This window comes from Sphaerodactylus townsendi, linkage group LG12 (assembly GCF_021028975.2).
Source record: "Sphaerodactylus townsendi isolate TG3544 linkage group LG12, MPM_Stown_v2.3, whole genome shotgun sequence".
Classification (NCBI taxonomy): domain Eukaryota; kingdom Metazoa; phylum Chordata; class Lepidosauria; order Squamata; family Sphaerodactylidae; genus Sphaerodactylus; species Sphaerodactylus townsendi.
In genome coordinates this window covers 19,677,875-19,694,772 of record NC_059436.1, presented here as the reverse complement: position 1 = coordinate 19,694,772, position 16,898 = coordinate 19,677,875, and the positions used below count along the sequence as shown (strand labels likewise).

The 16,898-nt window shown below is 44.1% G+C and overlaps 1 protein-coding gene across 2 annotated transcripts in view; it reads left to right on the top strand.

Annotated features, from left to right (window-relative positions):
* The first annotated feature begins 670 nt into the window (after window positions 1–670).
* The window catches only part of LOC125441807 (tubulin-specific chaperone cofactor E-like protein), a 132,598-nt gene continuing 116,370 nt past the window's right edge, over window positions 671–16,898 (top strand). For both annotated transcript variants that reach the window (XM_048512723.1, XM_048512722.1), the window contains exons 1-5: window positions 671–820; window positions 8,665–8,767; window positions 11,019–11,168; window positions 13,292–13,431; window positions 14,854–15,035. In XM_048512723.1, the coding sequence (XP_048368680.1) occupies window positions 11,036–11,168; window positions 13,292–13,431; window positions 14,854–15,035 (455 nt within the window). In that variant the 5' untranslated portion in view covers window positions 671–820; window positions 8,665–8,767; window positions 11,019–11,035. The remainder of the gene's footprint in view (window positions 821–8,664; window positions 8,768–11,018; window positions 11,169–13,291; window positions 13,432–14,853; window positions 15,036–16,898) is intronic.

Sequence of the window (16,898 nt, the reverse complement as noted above, 5' to 3'; positions counted from 1 at the left end):
GATCTTTAATAAAAATAAAACGTTTTATTTTAACACAGAAATTAAAGTGTTTTTATCACTAGATAATGTGATTATAAAAAATAAAAGGAACATAATTTTATATATGAAATATATATAAATGTATATATTCTATACTATAAAATAATAAATTAAATTTAATATAACATTATATTATACATATAATTTTAATATTATATATAAATGTATTTATTTTATATTATAAAATAACATTAAATTAAATATAACAATCATTACTATAAGAATGTAAAATTTTCATATAACTATATACTTTATATATAATTTTATTATTATAAATAAAATGTATATATTTATATTATAAAATAAAAATTGTATCCATTATAAATATTTGTTTATTATATGTTATTTATATCAAATATAAAATAAAATGTATTTTTATTTATTTTATAACCCGGCATGTAAACTGGCGCGGAAATGTCACTGCGGTCGCGGCCGAGGCGACATCACAAAGCTTCGTCGGCAGGGGACGGTTGGGCGCAAGGCCTGCCGGGAAAGGGGAAAGAGCCGCGCGAGGCCTAGCCGTGGAAGCCAAGTTTCGCCGGTCTCCATGGTAACCGCTCGCCTCTTCCGCCTCGACTCCGGGACACGTCACGTGACCTCGCGGCTTGGGAAGTCACGTGATGTTTGGTTTTTTCCCCCCTCGCCCCCCTTCATCTTCTTCTTCCTCCTCCTCCCTCTTTTTCTGCCCCCCCCCCCCCCCCGGCCAACCGTCTCCTTTCCGAGCTATTTCCGGGTCAATGCAGGACGCGGCAGCCGTACCGAGAGCCTAACGCGGGGTCCGGTGAGAAGTTTGGAGGGGAGAGGGAGGGTCGCGTTAGGCCCCAGGCAGAACTGTCTCCGGGAATGGGATGGAGGATGCTCCTGCCTGGGCAGGGAGGGGTTAAATGGAGGAGGTACAGCGCCTGGCACAGAGAAGGAGGGGGCACGTTCAGGTCCATGAAATGGGGATGCTCAGTGTGGAAGGCGTTGAAGGGAAGATCAGGCAGGGTCAAGGGGTTGGGGGAATTGGCTGGGAAGAAGTTGATGGTTCAGTATGGAGTGGAAGAGATGCAGCAACTGAGGAGAGAGGTTGCAAGGGGGGGGGGGTCAGGCATGACAGCTGCATCCTTCATCTTTGGAGAGCTGAGCTGTTTCTAGCCTGGTTCTAAGCAGCGCTTGCTCAGAAAGTCGAGAGTTCAATGGGACGCACTGCCTAGTGTGGGAAGTGGCTGCAGGTCAGCTGTTCAGGATCCCCGGCATCTCCAGGTAATAGGACCAGACAGTCAGTGTGGTGAAAATTGGAGGTCACGGAGAGCCAGTCTGAATAATCAGAACTGAGCTTGGTGGTCTGATTTGGCATAAGACAGCTCCACATGTGCAGTAAAGCCTGCAGCTTTGGCCTCAACAGCCAAATAGAGCTTCTCCATACAAAGGCAGTTTACCTCTGGATTCCAGATACTGCTGACAGGCAGCAAAGGAAGTCTATTTGCTTTTATGTTTGCAGGCTTTCCTGGAGGTATCTGGCTTGCCGCTCTTGGACATGGGTCGATGAGCTGTCTGGAACTTTGTGATCACATCCAGCCAGGCAGTCTTTAATGTGGGTCAGCTCACTGGCATAGGGCTGCGGCAGCAGATGACCCTGAGGACGCAAGATGTCTACTGTTTAGAACAGGGGGTCATCAACCTATGGCCCTCCAGATGTACATGGACTGTGATTCCCATAAGCTCTGCTAATTGGCAGAGGGCTGGCAGGAGCTGATGGGAATTGTAGTGCATGAACATCTGGATGACCATAGGATGGAGACTCCTGGTTTAGAAGTTGTTTATTATAGTAACTTTTTAAAAGCAGTGGATGGGAGAGGTAGTGGTCTGGAACTTGCTGGAAATTCATGTTTTACATGGCTAGTCCAAAAATATCTGTGATGACTCTGAAGTAGTTACATTCCCTATCAGCACCTTTTCCCATGTTAGGGGGCTCTTTATACACCTGTCATTGGCACAACGTTTAGGCACGAAGCCTCTCGACTGATCCTTTTGTTGCCAATCCTTTTAAGCCTAGCAAAAAGCTCATTATGACTACTCTGTTCTTTCACTTTAACTTCACAATAAGTCTGTTAGAGAAGTTTCTGGTCCTGCTTTGTCTAAAATGAAAACTGAGGCTATATAGTATGTTATTCTGATTGAGCCGAACATAAATGTCCTAGGTTCAGAGTAACAACATCTTAGCAGCAAGTTCTAAACCCATGGTGTCTTACTGGCAAGATAAAAAGGCCCGCAAACCCCAGTCTAGGTATTGATCATCTATGTTTTTCCCTTGCCATTGGTACCAATCAATCACATTGTTGTTTGTTATCGTTCCGTCACAAAGCCATGCAAGTATTGTTTCCCATAAGGGGCTTGTTTGATTAAAGCTAGATATTACACTGCCAGCTTTTGGCTGTAACGTCAGTTAGTCGTACAGTTCTTTGATAAGAGGAATTGAGAGCACCAGTGTGGTGTTGTGGTTAGAAGGTTGGGCCGACATCTGGAAGATTCATGTTTAGATACCCGCTCTGCTGTGACCTTGGGCTAGTCTCTGGCTCTCTCCCTCACTCATCCTATTAATCACAGGGTTATTGTGGGGATAAAATATTTGAGAAAGACATGCATGCCTCTTTATTTTGGGGGGGGGGGGGAGGGCAGGGTGCAGAGGCATCAAAACGTCAGCCGGGATCTGCTGTAAGAAACCACATTGGGAAGGTTGATCCCTTTGTTATAAGGAGAAAGGGCCGCAAAAATTGCCTTTCTGACTATCCAAGATCAGTTGAGTCCATCTTTAATTGGATGAAGGACTTCTGGTTTAAAGCAAACTCTGATCTTTGGTGATTTATGAATGCAGGTGCACTGGTAAAGCAGAATTACTTTTCTTCCTACCTGCCCCAGATTGGCATTCTAAACCATGGTTTGACCCAGACTTGATCCATTTTATATCTCTGGTTAGTTCTATGTATTTTTACATCACTGTTAACTGGAATTTGTTCCTGCATTTTGTTTCACATAAGACCTGAAGGGCAAAGCACAGCCATGTCATCAAGCCAGGTTCATGCATATTCCAGTTTTACCTGATGTCTAAATGCAACCCTGTACATGGAGGCTATTATTTCCATGTATGTGTCAGTTACTAATGGTGGGTACTTCATGAAAAATACTTAGTGAAGGCTGCTTACTCCTAGAATCAGCCATTGGGTGAAGAATTTGTATTGTCAGTATGCATCCATCATTTTTGCACCTCCTTAATTAACTGTGAAATTAAATGCAATCTAATTCATTGTTTATGTGTAGCTCAGGTGTTGTCACAGCCAGGTGACTGTGACAGAGCATTGGGCACTTAACATAGAGCAGAATAAGTCTCTCAGGAAGAAAGCAACTGATGAACAGTTGGTTATTGGACTCTGTCCTAGGTTTTGTTTTCCTGTATTGTTTCATCTTGTGGAATTGCTGAGCCTTAGTAATTCTGCTTAACCCATGCACCTGCATTCATACGTCACCAAAGATCAGAGTTTGCTTTAAACCAGAAATCCTTCATCCAATTAAAGATGGACTCGACTGATCTTGGAAAGTCAGAAAGGCAATTTTTTCTCCTTATGACAAAGGGATCAACCTTCCCAATGTGGCTTCTTACAACAGATCCCTGCTGATGTTTCTATGCCTGAGGTTTTTATTTCCTGTATTTCATCTTGAGGAATTGCTGAGCCTTCCGGATTTGTATCATGTTTTGGTATTCTTGGCCAACCTTGTGACTTGCCAGAGTTCAGGACAGGTGCCAAGTTCTTGTCTCAGTCATCCTGAAGTTAACAGTTGCCATGTTTGTAACTAGGGTTGAGTTCACTGAGCTGGAATGTAAAACTCTGTTTCCTTGGTGCAAGTTAGGGTTAATTATTACACTTGCACCCCATCATCAGTGGGGACTGAGCCACGCTTCAGTTTTTAGGGCTTCATAACATATATAATAATTAAGTGCTGTCAAGTTGCAACTAATTTAAAGCTACGCTTCATGGGATTTTCCAGGCGAGAGATGCGTGGAGGCGGTTTGCCATTGCTTTCCTCTGTGATGACAACCTTGGTTTTCTATTGTAGTCTCCCAGCCAAGTACAGACCATGACAAACCCTGTTCAAAGCTCTGATGAGCTCAGGTTAGTCTGGACTGTTCAAAATGTTGCCACAACACACATTCGCTATTGTTCTTGGTGGTTGCCCATATCTGGGAGTATGGGTAACAACTCCATTTACTTATTTGCTTTATTTATAGAATCCTAGAGTTGGAAGAGATCACAAGGGCCATCAAGTCCAACCCCTTGCCACGAAGGTACACACAATTAAAGCACTCCCGACATATGTTCATCCAGCCTCCGTTTAAAAGCCTCCAAAGAAGGAGACTCCACCACTCTCTGAGGCAGTGAATTCCACTGTTGAACAGCCCTGACAGTCAGAAAGTTCTTCCTGATGCTTAGGTGGAATCTCTTTTCCTGCACCTTGAATCCATTACTCCGTGTCCTAGTCTCTGAGGCAGCAAAAAACAAGCTTGCTCCCTCTTCGACATGGCATCCCTTCAAATGCCACGTTCCCCCTTAACCTTCGCTTCTCCAGACTAAACATCCCCAGCTCCCTTTCCTTGTAGGGCATGGATTCCAGACCTTTTACCATTTTGGTATCCCTCCTCTGGACACATTCCAGCTTGTCAATATAAATTCCAGCTTGTTATATCCTGCCTTTCTCCCCAGTTGGGACACAAAGTGATTTACATGGTTCTCCTCTCCTCTGTGTCTCTCTTACAACAACTCTATAAGATAGGTTAGGTTGAGAGTTTATAACTGGCCCAAGGTCACCCAGCAAGCTTCCGTGGTGGAGTGGGGATTTGTATCTGGTGTTCCCAGATTCTAGTGCAATGCTTTATCCCCTACACCACAGTGGATCTCCAAAGTGTTTAAAGTGTTTCCTGATCCTGATTTTGGCCATGTGGGATTCTGGGAAAATTTGAATTGGAAAAGTCTTCAGTTCCAATTTAAATAATGTGGCGAAAGAAGGCAAATCCACCATATATAAGCCTTGGGGTTTGTTGATAATTCACATCCCACATCTAACACGATTGATTTGCTCTGACAACTGTAGGCAATATTAAGTGGAATGGAAAAATCTTCATGGAAAAATATAGCATTGGAAAAATATTCACTCCACCTCACTGCCTCGCTTTTATAATGGGTATCTTCCAGCATTACAAGTTACTTATTGTGATAATAGCTTTCTTCACCTACATAGTCTCCTCTTTCCCTCATTTTATTCTCTCACCAACCATGTGAGCGGTCAGTTTGACTGAGGGGCAGCTTCTGGCCCCAGGTCACCTGGTGAGCTAAAAAAACGCAGTTGGAAGGCAACAATGGAATCCTGGTCAGAGTTATTCCCATCTAAGCTTATTGATTTCAGTGAGTCCAGAGAAACTCTGCTTAAGCATGCACTTGTGAGCCAATCTGGTGCAACGATTAAAGCGTTGAATTAAGATCCCGGGTTCAAATCCTCCACCTCCCCATGGAAACCGGGAGTGCTTAATCCTCCACCTCCCCATGGAAACCGGGAGTGCTTTGATTGACTCAGAGTTTGATCCAGAATAAGGCAATTTCCTGTTTGTTCATGGCTAAAGAATCCACTTTCTTGTTGCCCTGGGTGAGAGACATATCTCTGTTTGATTCAACCAAAGGCACATTTTTCCAGTAACTCGGGGTTCCATCTGTTTGGGAACATTCAGTTTATTGTCGAAGGCTTGCACGGCTGGAATCACTGGGGTGTTGTGTGGTTTCTGGGCCGTATGGCTGTGTTCTAGCAGCATTCTCTCCTGACGTTTCGCCTGCATCTGTGGCTGGCATCTTCAGAGGATCTGAGGATCTATCAGATCACACAACACCCCAACATTCAGTTTCTTTTTGCTGAACCCCGACTTTTGAAGAACATGGATTTCCAATGACAAGAAAATCTCCTAGATAGCGCCAGATTGTGTATTGGAAAAAATTAAACCACTCTTTGCTTCTGATTGCTGTTCTCGGGACTTGTTTGCTCCTTGCCCTTCATCTTGAAGGCTGAAGATGTTACCTGTGTGTGCGTGTCAGAGCAGAGGTGGCTTTGAGTTGACTTTGCTGCTCAACTGAGTGAAAATTACACTCAGAAAGGTTACCTGGCCCCTGTGCCGTTGGCTTATCGTCTTTTGAGTTTCTCAGATAAAATTGCCTTGGTAAACCCGATGATCAATACAATACGCCTCCATGAATCCCAGCAGCAGCCGTTGGTGTTTGACTCTAGTAATCCTTTCATGTTTAATAAATCTTCCAGACCACCTGTTTTTATTGTTCTACCATCTTCTCTGCCTTCTTTCTACTAATGTGCACGGAAGTGAACTTGGAAGATTCAGATGTAATGACCAGCTTTGGTTTGTTGCAGTGTGGAGGAGCCCGTGGCCCTCCGGCTAGCACGCTTCCTCACCTCGTGGGGTTGCCATCAAATGAAAGGTTTCCATGGGCACCGCCAGCTGTAGTTTATTACATCTTAGCCACAAACTGTGGTTTGTTCACGTGCCTGCAAACCAGGATTCAAACAGAACTTGGGCTATATTGAATTGAGCGAAGCGTCATTAAAGCTCCAGACATAAAACTGGCTGCAGTTTGCCATTAAAAACAGGTTGAAGCAGCCTAATTACGCGACAAGCAAACTGTGGAATTGCCTTCAGGACTGGGAAATTAGTTCCTTAGTTGGGGCAAAGAACTGGCTGAACAAATGGCGGATGCTCATGTATGCCTCAGCATCCGCCACACCCCGATTCCATGTAATTAGCAGCTGTGCATCACAGTGTGGAATGTAATTAATCTGCACCCAAGCGAGAAGGTGTGGAATAGGCATGGTAGACCATGGTCTGCAGGAGAGGAGATGTTGAGGCTGGCTGGATGGAGAGGCAGCCGCTGTGGCAAGTAAGAGGATTCTGGAGGTCTGGCAGTAGCCAGTGGGGGTTATGTGGTGGGAAGATGCAACCTGTAGGTAGATGTTCAGGTGTTTCTAATGAACAAATGGAATGTGTGGGGGAAAGGTGGTACTTGGGAGTTGGGAACTAATAGAAGCAAACCATCTGTCATGCAGCCAGCGTGGTGTAGTGGTTAAGAGCAGGTGGACTCTAATCTGGAGAACCGGATTCGATTCCCCACTCCTCCACATGAGCGGTGGACGCTTATCTGGTGAACAGGATTTGTTTCCTTGCTCCTGCACATGAAGCCCACTGGGGGACCTTGGGCCAGTCACAGTTCTCTCAGCTCTTTCTCAGCCCCTCCTACCCCACAAGGTGTCTGTTGTGGGGAGAGGAAGGGAAGGAGTTTGCAAGCCACCTTGAGAATCCTTACAGTTGAGAAAAGGTTCAAATCCTATTTGTATGTCCTGGGTGACTCCTTGTGGCTTCAAGGGCAATCCATAATTATGCTGCATACTTGGTGGGTAGTGGTGGGTTAACGGTTCAAAACTACGGTGATGCTCAGACCCTTTCCAAGTGGAAACCCTGTGCTCAAACCTCCTTATCGCCTTACTAACAAAGGGCTACTTGTTCTTTTCAGTAATGACCATGCCTGTGGAGTGTGTGTGTGTTTTTCTCTTTTCCCAGCACTGGCTTTCCTTTTTCCTTTTAATTGACTGCTTGTTGAACGTTAAGATGTTAATTTTTCCTTTTAAAAATCTGTTAGCAGTCTGCAGCGTTGATAAAACGTATGTGAGCCAGATAAATTTAAGAATTTGTCAACACTGGAATATTTAAATTGTGGATAGTTTTAAATGGTTGCTGTATTAAAAGAAATTGACATCCTGGAGCCCCAAGCATATTTCAAGAGGCTTCGCTGTGATGAACTTCCCTGTAATGGTGGAAATGTGTGGCAGAGGTGGTGGTTTGGAACCGTGTTAGGATCTCTGTGCAGGGTTGATATCATCTGGAAATACAAGAGTTGTGGACCAAATAAGGGGAAGAATTAAAAACAAACAGTGAGGCATAGTGGAGAGAAGTACAAGAAAAAAATTGGATCACCGTATAGCTGACTGCTGATAGAACTTTCTAAAGCATAAACTGTGCAAGTAGGTGTTCAAAAGGTATATGTTTTTGGTGACCTTTTCCGTGTATGTTTGGGACTTTACCAGTTGGATTAGAAACTGGCAGCATTTGGTTTGCAGATGGTGTTTGACTACCAACCTTTTAATGCATTTTTGCACAACTATATGTTTGTATGCTGCCATGAATATATAGTGGCATAGGAACTATCAATTTTGCATATAGACATGTTGCATTGCAGTGCGCTTTTATGTCTTCTTGCACTTTTAATTCATATTTGCACAGTTTTTGCTTTCGCATGTTCTTTCATCATCTGGAGATATGGTGGTCCAATTTTTCCAAATGAGGGGAAGGCTGGCAGAATTGAGTCTTATATGTGAGCTCTTGCAAACAATTGGATATCTCCTTTTATTGCCGTCGAAAACAGAATGGTGGACTGGGTCCATTCAAGCAGCCCAGCTATTTACAAGGGATCAAGCTCAACTGTTCGTTTTGTCTTAAAGTTGATCTTACTCCTTAAGGTGTTCCCTCTCCTTCCTTTGTAGTGAATCACCTGGAAAGATGTTTCTCCTCTGAAAAGATGAAGGGCTGAGCTGACTCTCCCGAGATTCAAACCTGTTGACCTAGGGTGTGCTGATGCAGAGACCAGTAAGTGACATTTTCTGACTAGGATGCGGGAGCTTTTTGGGGATTACATAGAATCATAGAGCTGGAACAGACCCCCAAGGGCCATCAAGTCCAACCCCCTGCAATGCAGGAACACATAATCAAAGCACTCCTGACAGATAGCCGTCCAGCCTCTCTTTAAAAACCTCTAAAGAAGGAGACTCCACCACACACCAAGGTAGTGCATTCCACTGTCACACAGCCCTGACAGTCAGGAATTTTTTCCTGATGTTTCGGTGGAATCTCTTTTCCTTTTTCTTGAACCCATTACTCCTGGTCCTAGTCTCTGGAGCCGCAGAAAACAAGCTTGCTCCCTCACCAACATGACATCCCTTCAAATATGTAAACATGGCTATCATGTCCCCCCTTAACCTTCTCTTCCCCCAACTAAACATACCCAGATGTATTCATTACATGCATGATTCAGTCCAGTAGCTTCTTAGAGACCATCAAGGCCTTTTTTGGGGGGGCGGTGGCGGTATAGGGTTTGAGAGTCAAAGCGTCCTTCGTCAGAGTTTCGACTGTTGAAACCTGATGTCCTGCAAGTCTTGTTGGTCTCAAAGGTACTAACGGGACTTAAAGCTAGTTGTTCTACTGCAGACCAACATCTTTCCTCCTGAAGCAAGAAGAAGAAGGGTTTGGGATTTATACCCTGCTTTTTTCTCCTGCAAGGAGACTTAAGGCAACTTGCAAACTCTTTCCCTTCCTCTCTCCACAACAGTCATCTTGGGAGGCAAGTGGGGCTGAGAGAGTTCCAAAGAACTGGGACTGGTCCAAGGTCATCCAACAGATTTTGTGTGTAGGAGCAGGGAAACAAATACAATCCACCACATAAGAGTCTGCCATTCATGTGGAGGAGTACGGAATCAAACCCGGTTCTCCAGATTGGAGTCTACCTCTACACCATCTTGGCTCTCACATCTTGTTACATCTTGTGTTTAATGAGGGCACCCTAATTTTTGTGGATTTTCCTGTTTCATTTTTTTAGAAACCCAAACACACCAAAATCAACAGAACACATAAAATAATGGTTGGCCACTTCCAGCTATGCATGCCATGCACTAGTCAAGATATTTTTATTAAGAAATAAAATTAATATGTGTCTGAGTTTTCAGGCCATTTAGATCTTTGATATCTGTTTTCTATGTTAATTTAATTCTTGTCCTTGGACTCTCAGTCATTCCTATTTATTTCCGCACAGCTAGTTTAATTCACATCTGTGGTCTCCTGTGATTTTGTCAGCTGCATTGTTTCCCAGTTTTCTGATAAAATGAAACACTTCTTATCCCTTATGGAATTAACATTGGATCCAGACTTAACTTTTCCATCCCAGTTTGAGTGTATAAAAATAAGGATCACCAGGGATTACTCTAATGATGTAGTGGGGTTTTATGTTGGTTTTAATGATTTTAAAATGTTGTTCTATCTGTTTTAACCTCAATAGCCCTTTTAATTTTCTAAAATATAATAAACAATGTCACTGTTCTTTGCATGTCACTGCTAAACGGCAACTCATTTTGCTGTATCTTTGCATCAGGAGTGAATGAACTATCCAGTTTTGCCCTGTGCAGAGATTCAAAACAATTACTTATTCCCAGTAGCAGCCAACTGGAAAGAGGCAGAGCTTGAGCAGCAACTCCTGCAGAGACAGAACAGGCGGGCTCTCTGAGGACGGTCACATAAGCAGTGACTACCAGACTTAGGCCAAGCTTAGTAGACATGTTTCCAGAGCAGTGCTTGTCCCTAATAGGGAGAAGGACAGGGCATTGTCTCTTAATATCACAGTGAATTTGGCAGCACTACCGCACATTTGAAGAGCAGCATCGAGTGAAGTACCCTTTCCACAGCTGCTGCCTTGGGAGGAAACCTGGAGTTCACCTGTGTCCCTCTGAGCTGCTGAGGCATTTGGAAAGCTGCGATGCAGGGTGGTTCCAGTCCTTCTGATCTGAAGCTGGGGCCAGCAGTATGTCACCCTACCGATGCATATGTTTTTCCAGGGTACCATGCACTCGTGGAAACTGCTTGCTCCCAGGAGCTCTTGATTCTTGGTAGGGATGCCTTAGCAAGCACTGGCAGCCCTTTTATCGGCCTTTGCTTACAGGAGCCATCTTATTTCTCATGGCTTGAAGTCTGGGTATGGCTGATCCTTAATTGTCCAATGAGTACCTGTTCGTGTTTCCAAGTATGACTGTCAGGTGTAAGCTTTTTTTCCTCCTTTTTTCTGCATTTGTAGAATTCAAGGAAGGGACCATGGATCAGCCCAGTGGGAGGAGTTTCATGCAAGTTCTTTGCGAGAAATACAGTCCCGAAAACTTCCCATATCGTCGAGGTCCCGGGATGGGAGTGCATGTCCCGGCCACACCTCAGGGTTCACCTATGAAAGGTATTGTGTATGTGCACAAGTTTGCCTGTGTCTTCTAACATTCCGAGGAATTCTGCTAAGAAATGTATTGTCAAAGGCTTTCACGGCTCAATTCCACTGGCTGTTGGGGTTTTTCCGGGCTGTGTGGCCATGGCCTGGTAGATCTTGTTCCTAATGTTTCGCCTGCATCTGTGGCTGGCAACTTCAGAGGTGTACCACAGAGAGAAGTCACTTCTCTCTGTGATACACCTCTGAAGATGCTGGTCACAGATGCAGGTGAAATGTTAGGAACAAGATCTACCAGACCACGCCCACACAGCCCAGAAAACCCACCACAACCTGCTAAGAAATCCTTTTTACCCAGTTACTTGAAAGCTGAATGTGAAGCGTTCTTCTCTGCCCCCACCCACCCACCACTCCCATACACTGTCATTTTAAATTCTTGTCAGGTTGATGTATATCACAACCTTCCCTAAAGGGGGGAAGCGAGAAAGTTATATGGGTGGAAATGACAGTAACAGAACTTGACAGAAAGGTACAGAAATAAGTTGAGTCAGTCAAGGACACAATGCACCGTATGTCACTCAGAATTAACCACAACAGAGTCACCTTAACAAAAACTTCCAGGCTACTTCCTTGTGTCTTCATTTGAGCAACTTGATAAGATATAAAAAGGAGGTTCCGCCCACCTACCTGGCTGCGTCTTTAGAAACTCTTTCTCTGAAATAACCTGATGCGTACAGCGGCAAATTGCCTGCCTCCTCTTTAACGTCCAGTCTGCAGTTCCCCGAAACGTGGAATCAAGCTTGCAGCAGCCCTTTTCTCACACTCAGTTGTTGCATTGCTGTTCATTTGAGGGTGATGAGCCGAACCAGGTAAGTGCTCACAACGTCCTTGTAGCATAAACATTATCTTCAAATGGTGACAATATTCTTGATAATTCCATGGGAAATAATTATCATCACTCGGGGTTTTGCTGCATTAAAGGGAATTGGAAAGCAGTTTTTCTTCCCTTTGTGGTGCATAAGGGTAAAAGGGCTCCATGAATGCTGGATCACCATCCACTGGCAGATTGGGTTCCCATCATATGCCAGAAATTGAATCTTAAATGTGTCTACAGGCCTTTCAGATTGCCTCGTTTTACATGAATAAGTTCTTGGGAAGATCCGCTTCTGGGTGAACTTGACCGAGGTGACATCCGATTAGCCTCAACCAGAGCCAGGGCTTTTTGGCCCTGGTTCCAGTATGGGGGAATTCTCTGTCGGCTGAGACCAGGGCCCTGCAGCACCTTAAACAGTTTCGTAGGACTTGTAAGACAGAGATGTTCCATCGGGCTTTTGGTTGAGGCACCCCATATGTCCAATCTATCTTGCTGCCCTCCCAACTTTTCTTTCCAACTTTTTACAACTATTCCCTGTCCTGATAGTTAATTATCAGGAATATGTTGGGATGAGGGTTTTTCGGCTATGTCGGGGGTCTCTGGATGCTCAACCAGTTGCCATCTTATTGTTTTGTTATGTTTTATTATAATTAATCTGTTAACATTATTAAGTGGATGTATTATAACTGATTATGTTTAATGTTTTAATCATAATGTGTATAAGCTTTCCTGAGCCTGGTGTCAGTCATGAAAAGACAGGGCATCAAATTTAATAAAATAAATATGTTCAATGTCTTGTTGAAGGCTTTCACATCCAGAATCACTAGGGTGTTGTGGGTTTTCCAGGTTGTATGTACCTCTGTACCCTGAATTCCCTTTTTGCAACATGCCTCCCACCTTCCGACTGTAAGGACATCTCCGTTCCAACTTGTATTTGATGGCAGGGGCTTTGACTCTCAAAAACTGACACCCCCAAAGCCTTGTTGGTCTATGAGGAGCTGGCGATCTCAAATCTAGCTGTTCTGCTTCAGACCAATATGGTTGCCCTCCAAAACTGTCAGTATAAGGTGTGACTCTTCAGTCAGTCCAGTGGCACAGATTGGTACAGGAATGTGTGATGTCGCTTGCCCCTTGATAGAAGATCTCTCTGTCCTGGATCTCATCTGGTCCGGCTTCTTCTTTTACTAGCAGATGGTGTATGCCATTTGTGCCTGCTGCAATTAGATCATCCCACAAATAATGTGGCCTCGTTCCTGCTTTTCAGATCGTCTCAACCTCCCAAGCGTGCTGGTGTTGAACAGCTGCGGAATAACCTGCGCTGGAGATGAGAATGAGATTGCCGCCTTCTGTGCTCATGTGTCTGAACTGGATCTGTCTGACAATAAACTAGAAGACTGGCACGAGGTAAAATAGGATACTTATGCCCATTGCTCTAGACACTAGCAAGAGGAGCTGCCTTTTGTTGAAGGTCGATCTCTCTGTTCCAGGTAGATTCCATTGCCAGAGCAGATCAAATTTGAGAAATATGCTAGTTATTCCCTGAGGAGTTTTTCGATTTCTCCCAACCTCCTCAGAGCACCCTGTTCTCCCTTCTGTCCCCCAGAAAAGTCAAGTTCCTTCCCTTCATCTTTCGATACCTAACTGCCTTTGGAAACTCCTGCAATTGTTTGCTGCCTTCAGCTACTGGAACAATGCTCTGATTTTCTCCTCTGTTGAGAGCTTTTTTGCACTCTTAACTATATACAACCACTTTCTCTTGTAACAGAGATTCTTATCAAATAGAGGTAATTGAGGTGGTGATTAGATTATCCCACCTGCCTCTGATAACCATCCCCTGTTCTTGGATAAGCTAGCTTGTGCCGCCCTAAGCAGATTTATAGCCCTCTGTGCCCTCTATGGACTTAGGAGAGTCTAAATCTGCTTAGGTTTGCACTATATGTCTTTGGTACCTTTAATCTTCTTGTTTTGCCCATTTCTTGAAGTTACAATACGGATTGATTCACTTAACTGTTTCAGTAAGGGATCGCACTTTTAGCTCTTAGTTTATTCTGATAAGCTGTGTTTCATTTTTGCTGCTCCGAGCCATCCCAGGTGGGCAAATCGTCAATATTTTTAATGGGTGGTGGCGTTCTTTTACTAACAGGTCTGCATGTTTTCCAAACTGAGATTACAAGGCAGTTTAGGAGCTCCTAAACTACCTTGTAATCTCAGTTTGGAAACCCTGCAGGCTTGCCAGCAAAAGAATGCCACTGCCAATTTAAAATATTGACAATTTGCCCTTCTGGGTTGGCTAAGAACATCAAAAATTAAACACACGCCCCCACACACCAAACAAACAAAAAATCCATACAAAGAATTCCAGGAATCAAAACTCTTTGCTTGCCACGGGGCTTGGCGCTTTCAAGCTCGCAGGAAGATGGATCTCCCTCAGTAAAAGCAGTCCTTTGAGAAATGCTGGCTTCCGATACAGCTTTTTTTCTCTTTAGCTGCCACTCAGGTGGGACTCATAAAGACTGCCAACAATCTGCATTTTTCCTTATCAAGCATTTTCTTTTCTCCCCGTGTAATTAAATGAAGCATTGAGGTGAACAAGCAATTAGCCAATCAATCTAGATCAGCAAATAGCCGCAGTATGAATTACAGATGGTTATCTTGAACGCTGTTAGAATCCATATCATTCTCCGACTCAATGAGCCGTGCTGGAAACCCTGGCTGCGTTTTTGGTTGTTGGCTGTTGTTTTTTTCAAGATGGCAGAATATTACTTGAGACCTGATCGCCGCCTGATTCGCTTTTCTCTCTTATCTCTTCTCTCTTTTCCCTCCCAGGTCAGTAAAATTGTGTCAAATGTTCCCCACCTGGAGTTTCTAAACCTCAGTTCCAACCCTCTGAATTTGTCGGTTTTAGAAAGGACGTGTGCCGGGTCTTTCGCTGGCGTTCGCAAACTCGTGCTCAACAACAGCAAAGCTTCTTGGGAAACAGTCCACACAATATTGCAAGAATTACCAGAGTAAGGACCAAGGGGCATAAGGGGGCGGGGGGGACAGATCTTTGTCGCATACCAATTACCGCAGGGATCCCTAACTCAGAAAGTAAGCAAGGCCAGGCGGGATTTTCGCCCAGCAAGTCTTTTGATTGGGTGTGCAGGTTTTAGAACAAAAACCCGAAACCTAAAACTGACCATTGTGCAATTATTCGATTGCACCCTAGAACTCAAGGTAACACTAAGTCAAGCCCAAGCCCCTGCCCTTGCCTTAACCCTAGCACTAACCCTAACTTATTATTTTTCTTTAATTTTTTCAGTCATAAATTGTTTCCAAAATTAGAACAAACCTCAAGCTGACCATAGCCCTATTATCGGACTGCGCCCTAGAACTCACACACACACAAGCCTTTATTGGCATATAGCGCCCTAGAACTCAACGTAACACTAAGTCAAGCCCAAGCCCCTGCCCTTGCCTTAACTCTAACTGATTTTTTTCTTTAATTTTTTTCAGTCATAAATTGTTCCCAAAATTGTAACAAAAAAGAAATTAAATAAAAAAAACAGGTTAAGGTTAGAGTTAAGGCAAGGGCAGGGTCTCAGGCTTGCCTTAGTGTTACGTTGAGTTCTAGGGAGCAGTTTAAACCTAAAACTGACCATCGTGCAATTATTCGTTTGCGCCCTAGAACTCAATGTAACATTAAGTCAAGCCCGAGCCCCTGCCCTTGCTTTAACCCTAACCCTAACTTATTATTTTTATTTAACTTTTTCAGTCATGAATTGTTCCCAAAATTAGAACAATAACCTGAAACCTCAAGCTGACCATAGCCCTATTATCAGACTGCACCCTAGAACTCAATGTAACGCTAAGTGAAGCCTGAGCCCCTGCCCTTGCCTTAACCCTAACTTATTATTTTTCTTTAATTTTTTTAATTGGACACCCTACCTTAGGATATAACAATTGTGACATGCCCTGTATGGTGGTTCACAAATATAAGGTACTACAATGCAGTGACCTCCACCCCTCCAGCTCCACTCATCTCTTTTAAGACATTGAGTTCAGTAGGGCTTATTGCCAGGTTAGTGCTGTATGGGATTGCAACCAAAAGATTATTGTTAACAGATTTTGAGGCCTCCATTTGCTGCCATGAGATCTGCGGTTCATACTCAGCATTTATGAATTCTTTCCAGTTTCCAAGTTTCCTTGCTCATGATCTTATCATAATCTTTACAACATCCTTGTAAAGCAGATCAGTACGGTTACCCCTGCTGTGGAAATGGAATGGAGGAGCTGCTGTTGAGAGAGAAGATGGCTAGTCTAAAGTTACCCAGTGAGTCTGTGGCTGAGCTGCAGACTGCCCCGCTTGTGATTCAGCCCCATACCAACTGATGACCTTCTAACCCCCGCTTTTGTCTTAGTTTGGAGTAAGAGGATTCAGACTACCTCTGGGCACCGCTGGTTCCAAGCCTGGGATAACGCTGAACTGATCGGGGTGCTTGTGCAGAGCTCCCGTACCCAATCTTCTAAATTTACCCGAGCTTGTCGGGTTGGCAGATGTTGACGGTAGTGCGGTGTCAGTGTCAGGGCCGTGTTCAGGGGCCTCGCTAAGCTATCGATGTAAAATGCTCCGCTAATGGAGATGTTGGCTTTTGAATGAGGCTAAAGTGGGAGCGAGGCTGCAGGAAAGCCCGGCCACCCACCGCCAGTTAAAAGTTTCCTCGCATTTTTATAAGATTCTGACTGTAAACTTTCTGGCTGGGCTCCAGCTTGGCAGCCGCCGCCTACCTCCTTCCATCTTCTCTGACATTTTTCCACACGCATCGAGTTAGCGGGGTTGCCCTTGGGAGGCATTCCAATATGTAATCTTCTACCTGAAGGAAAAAAGTCTT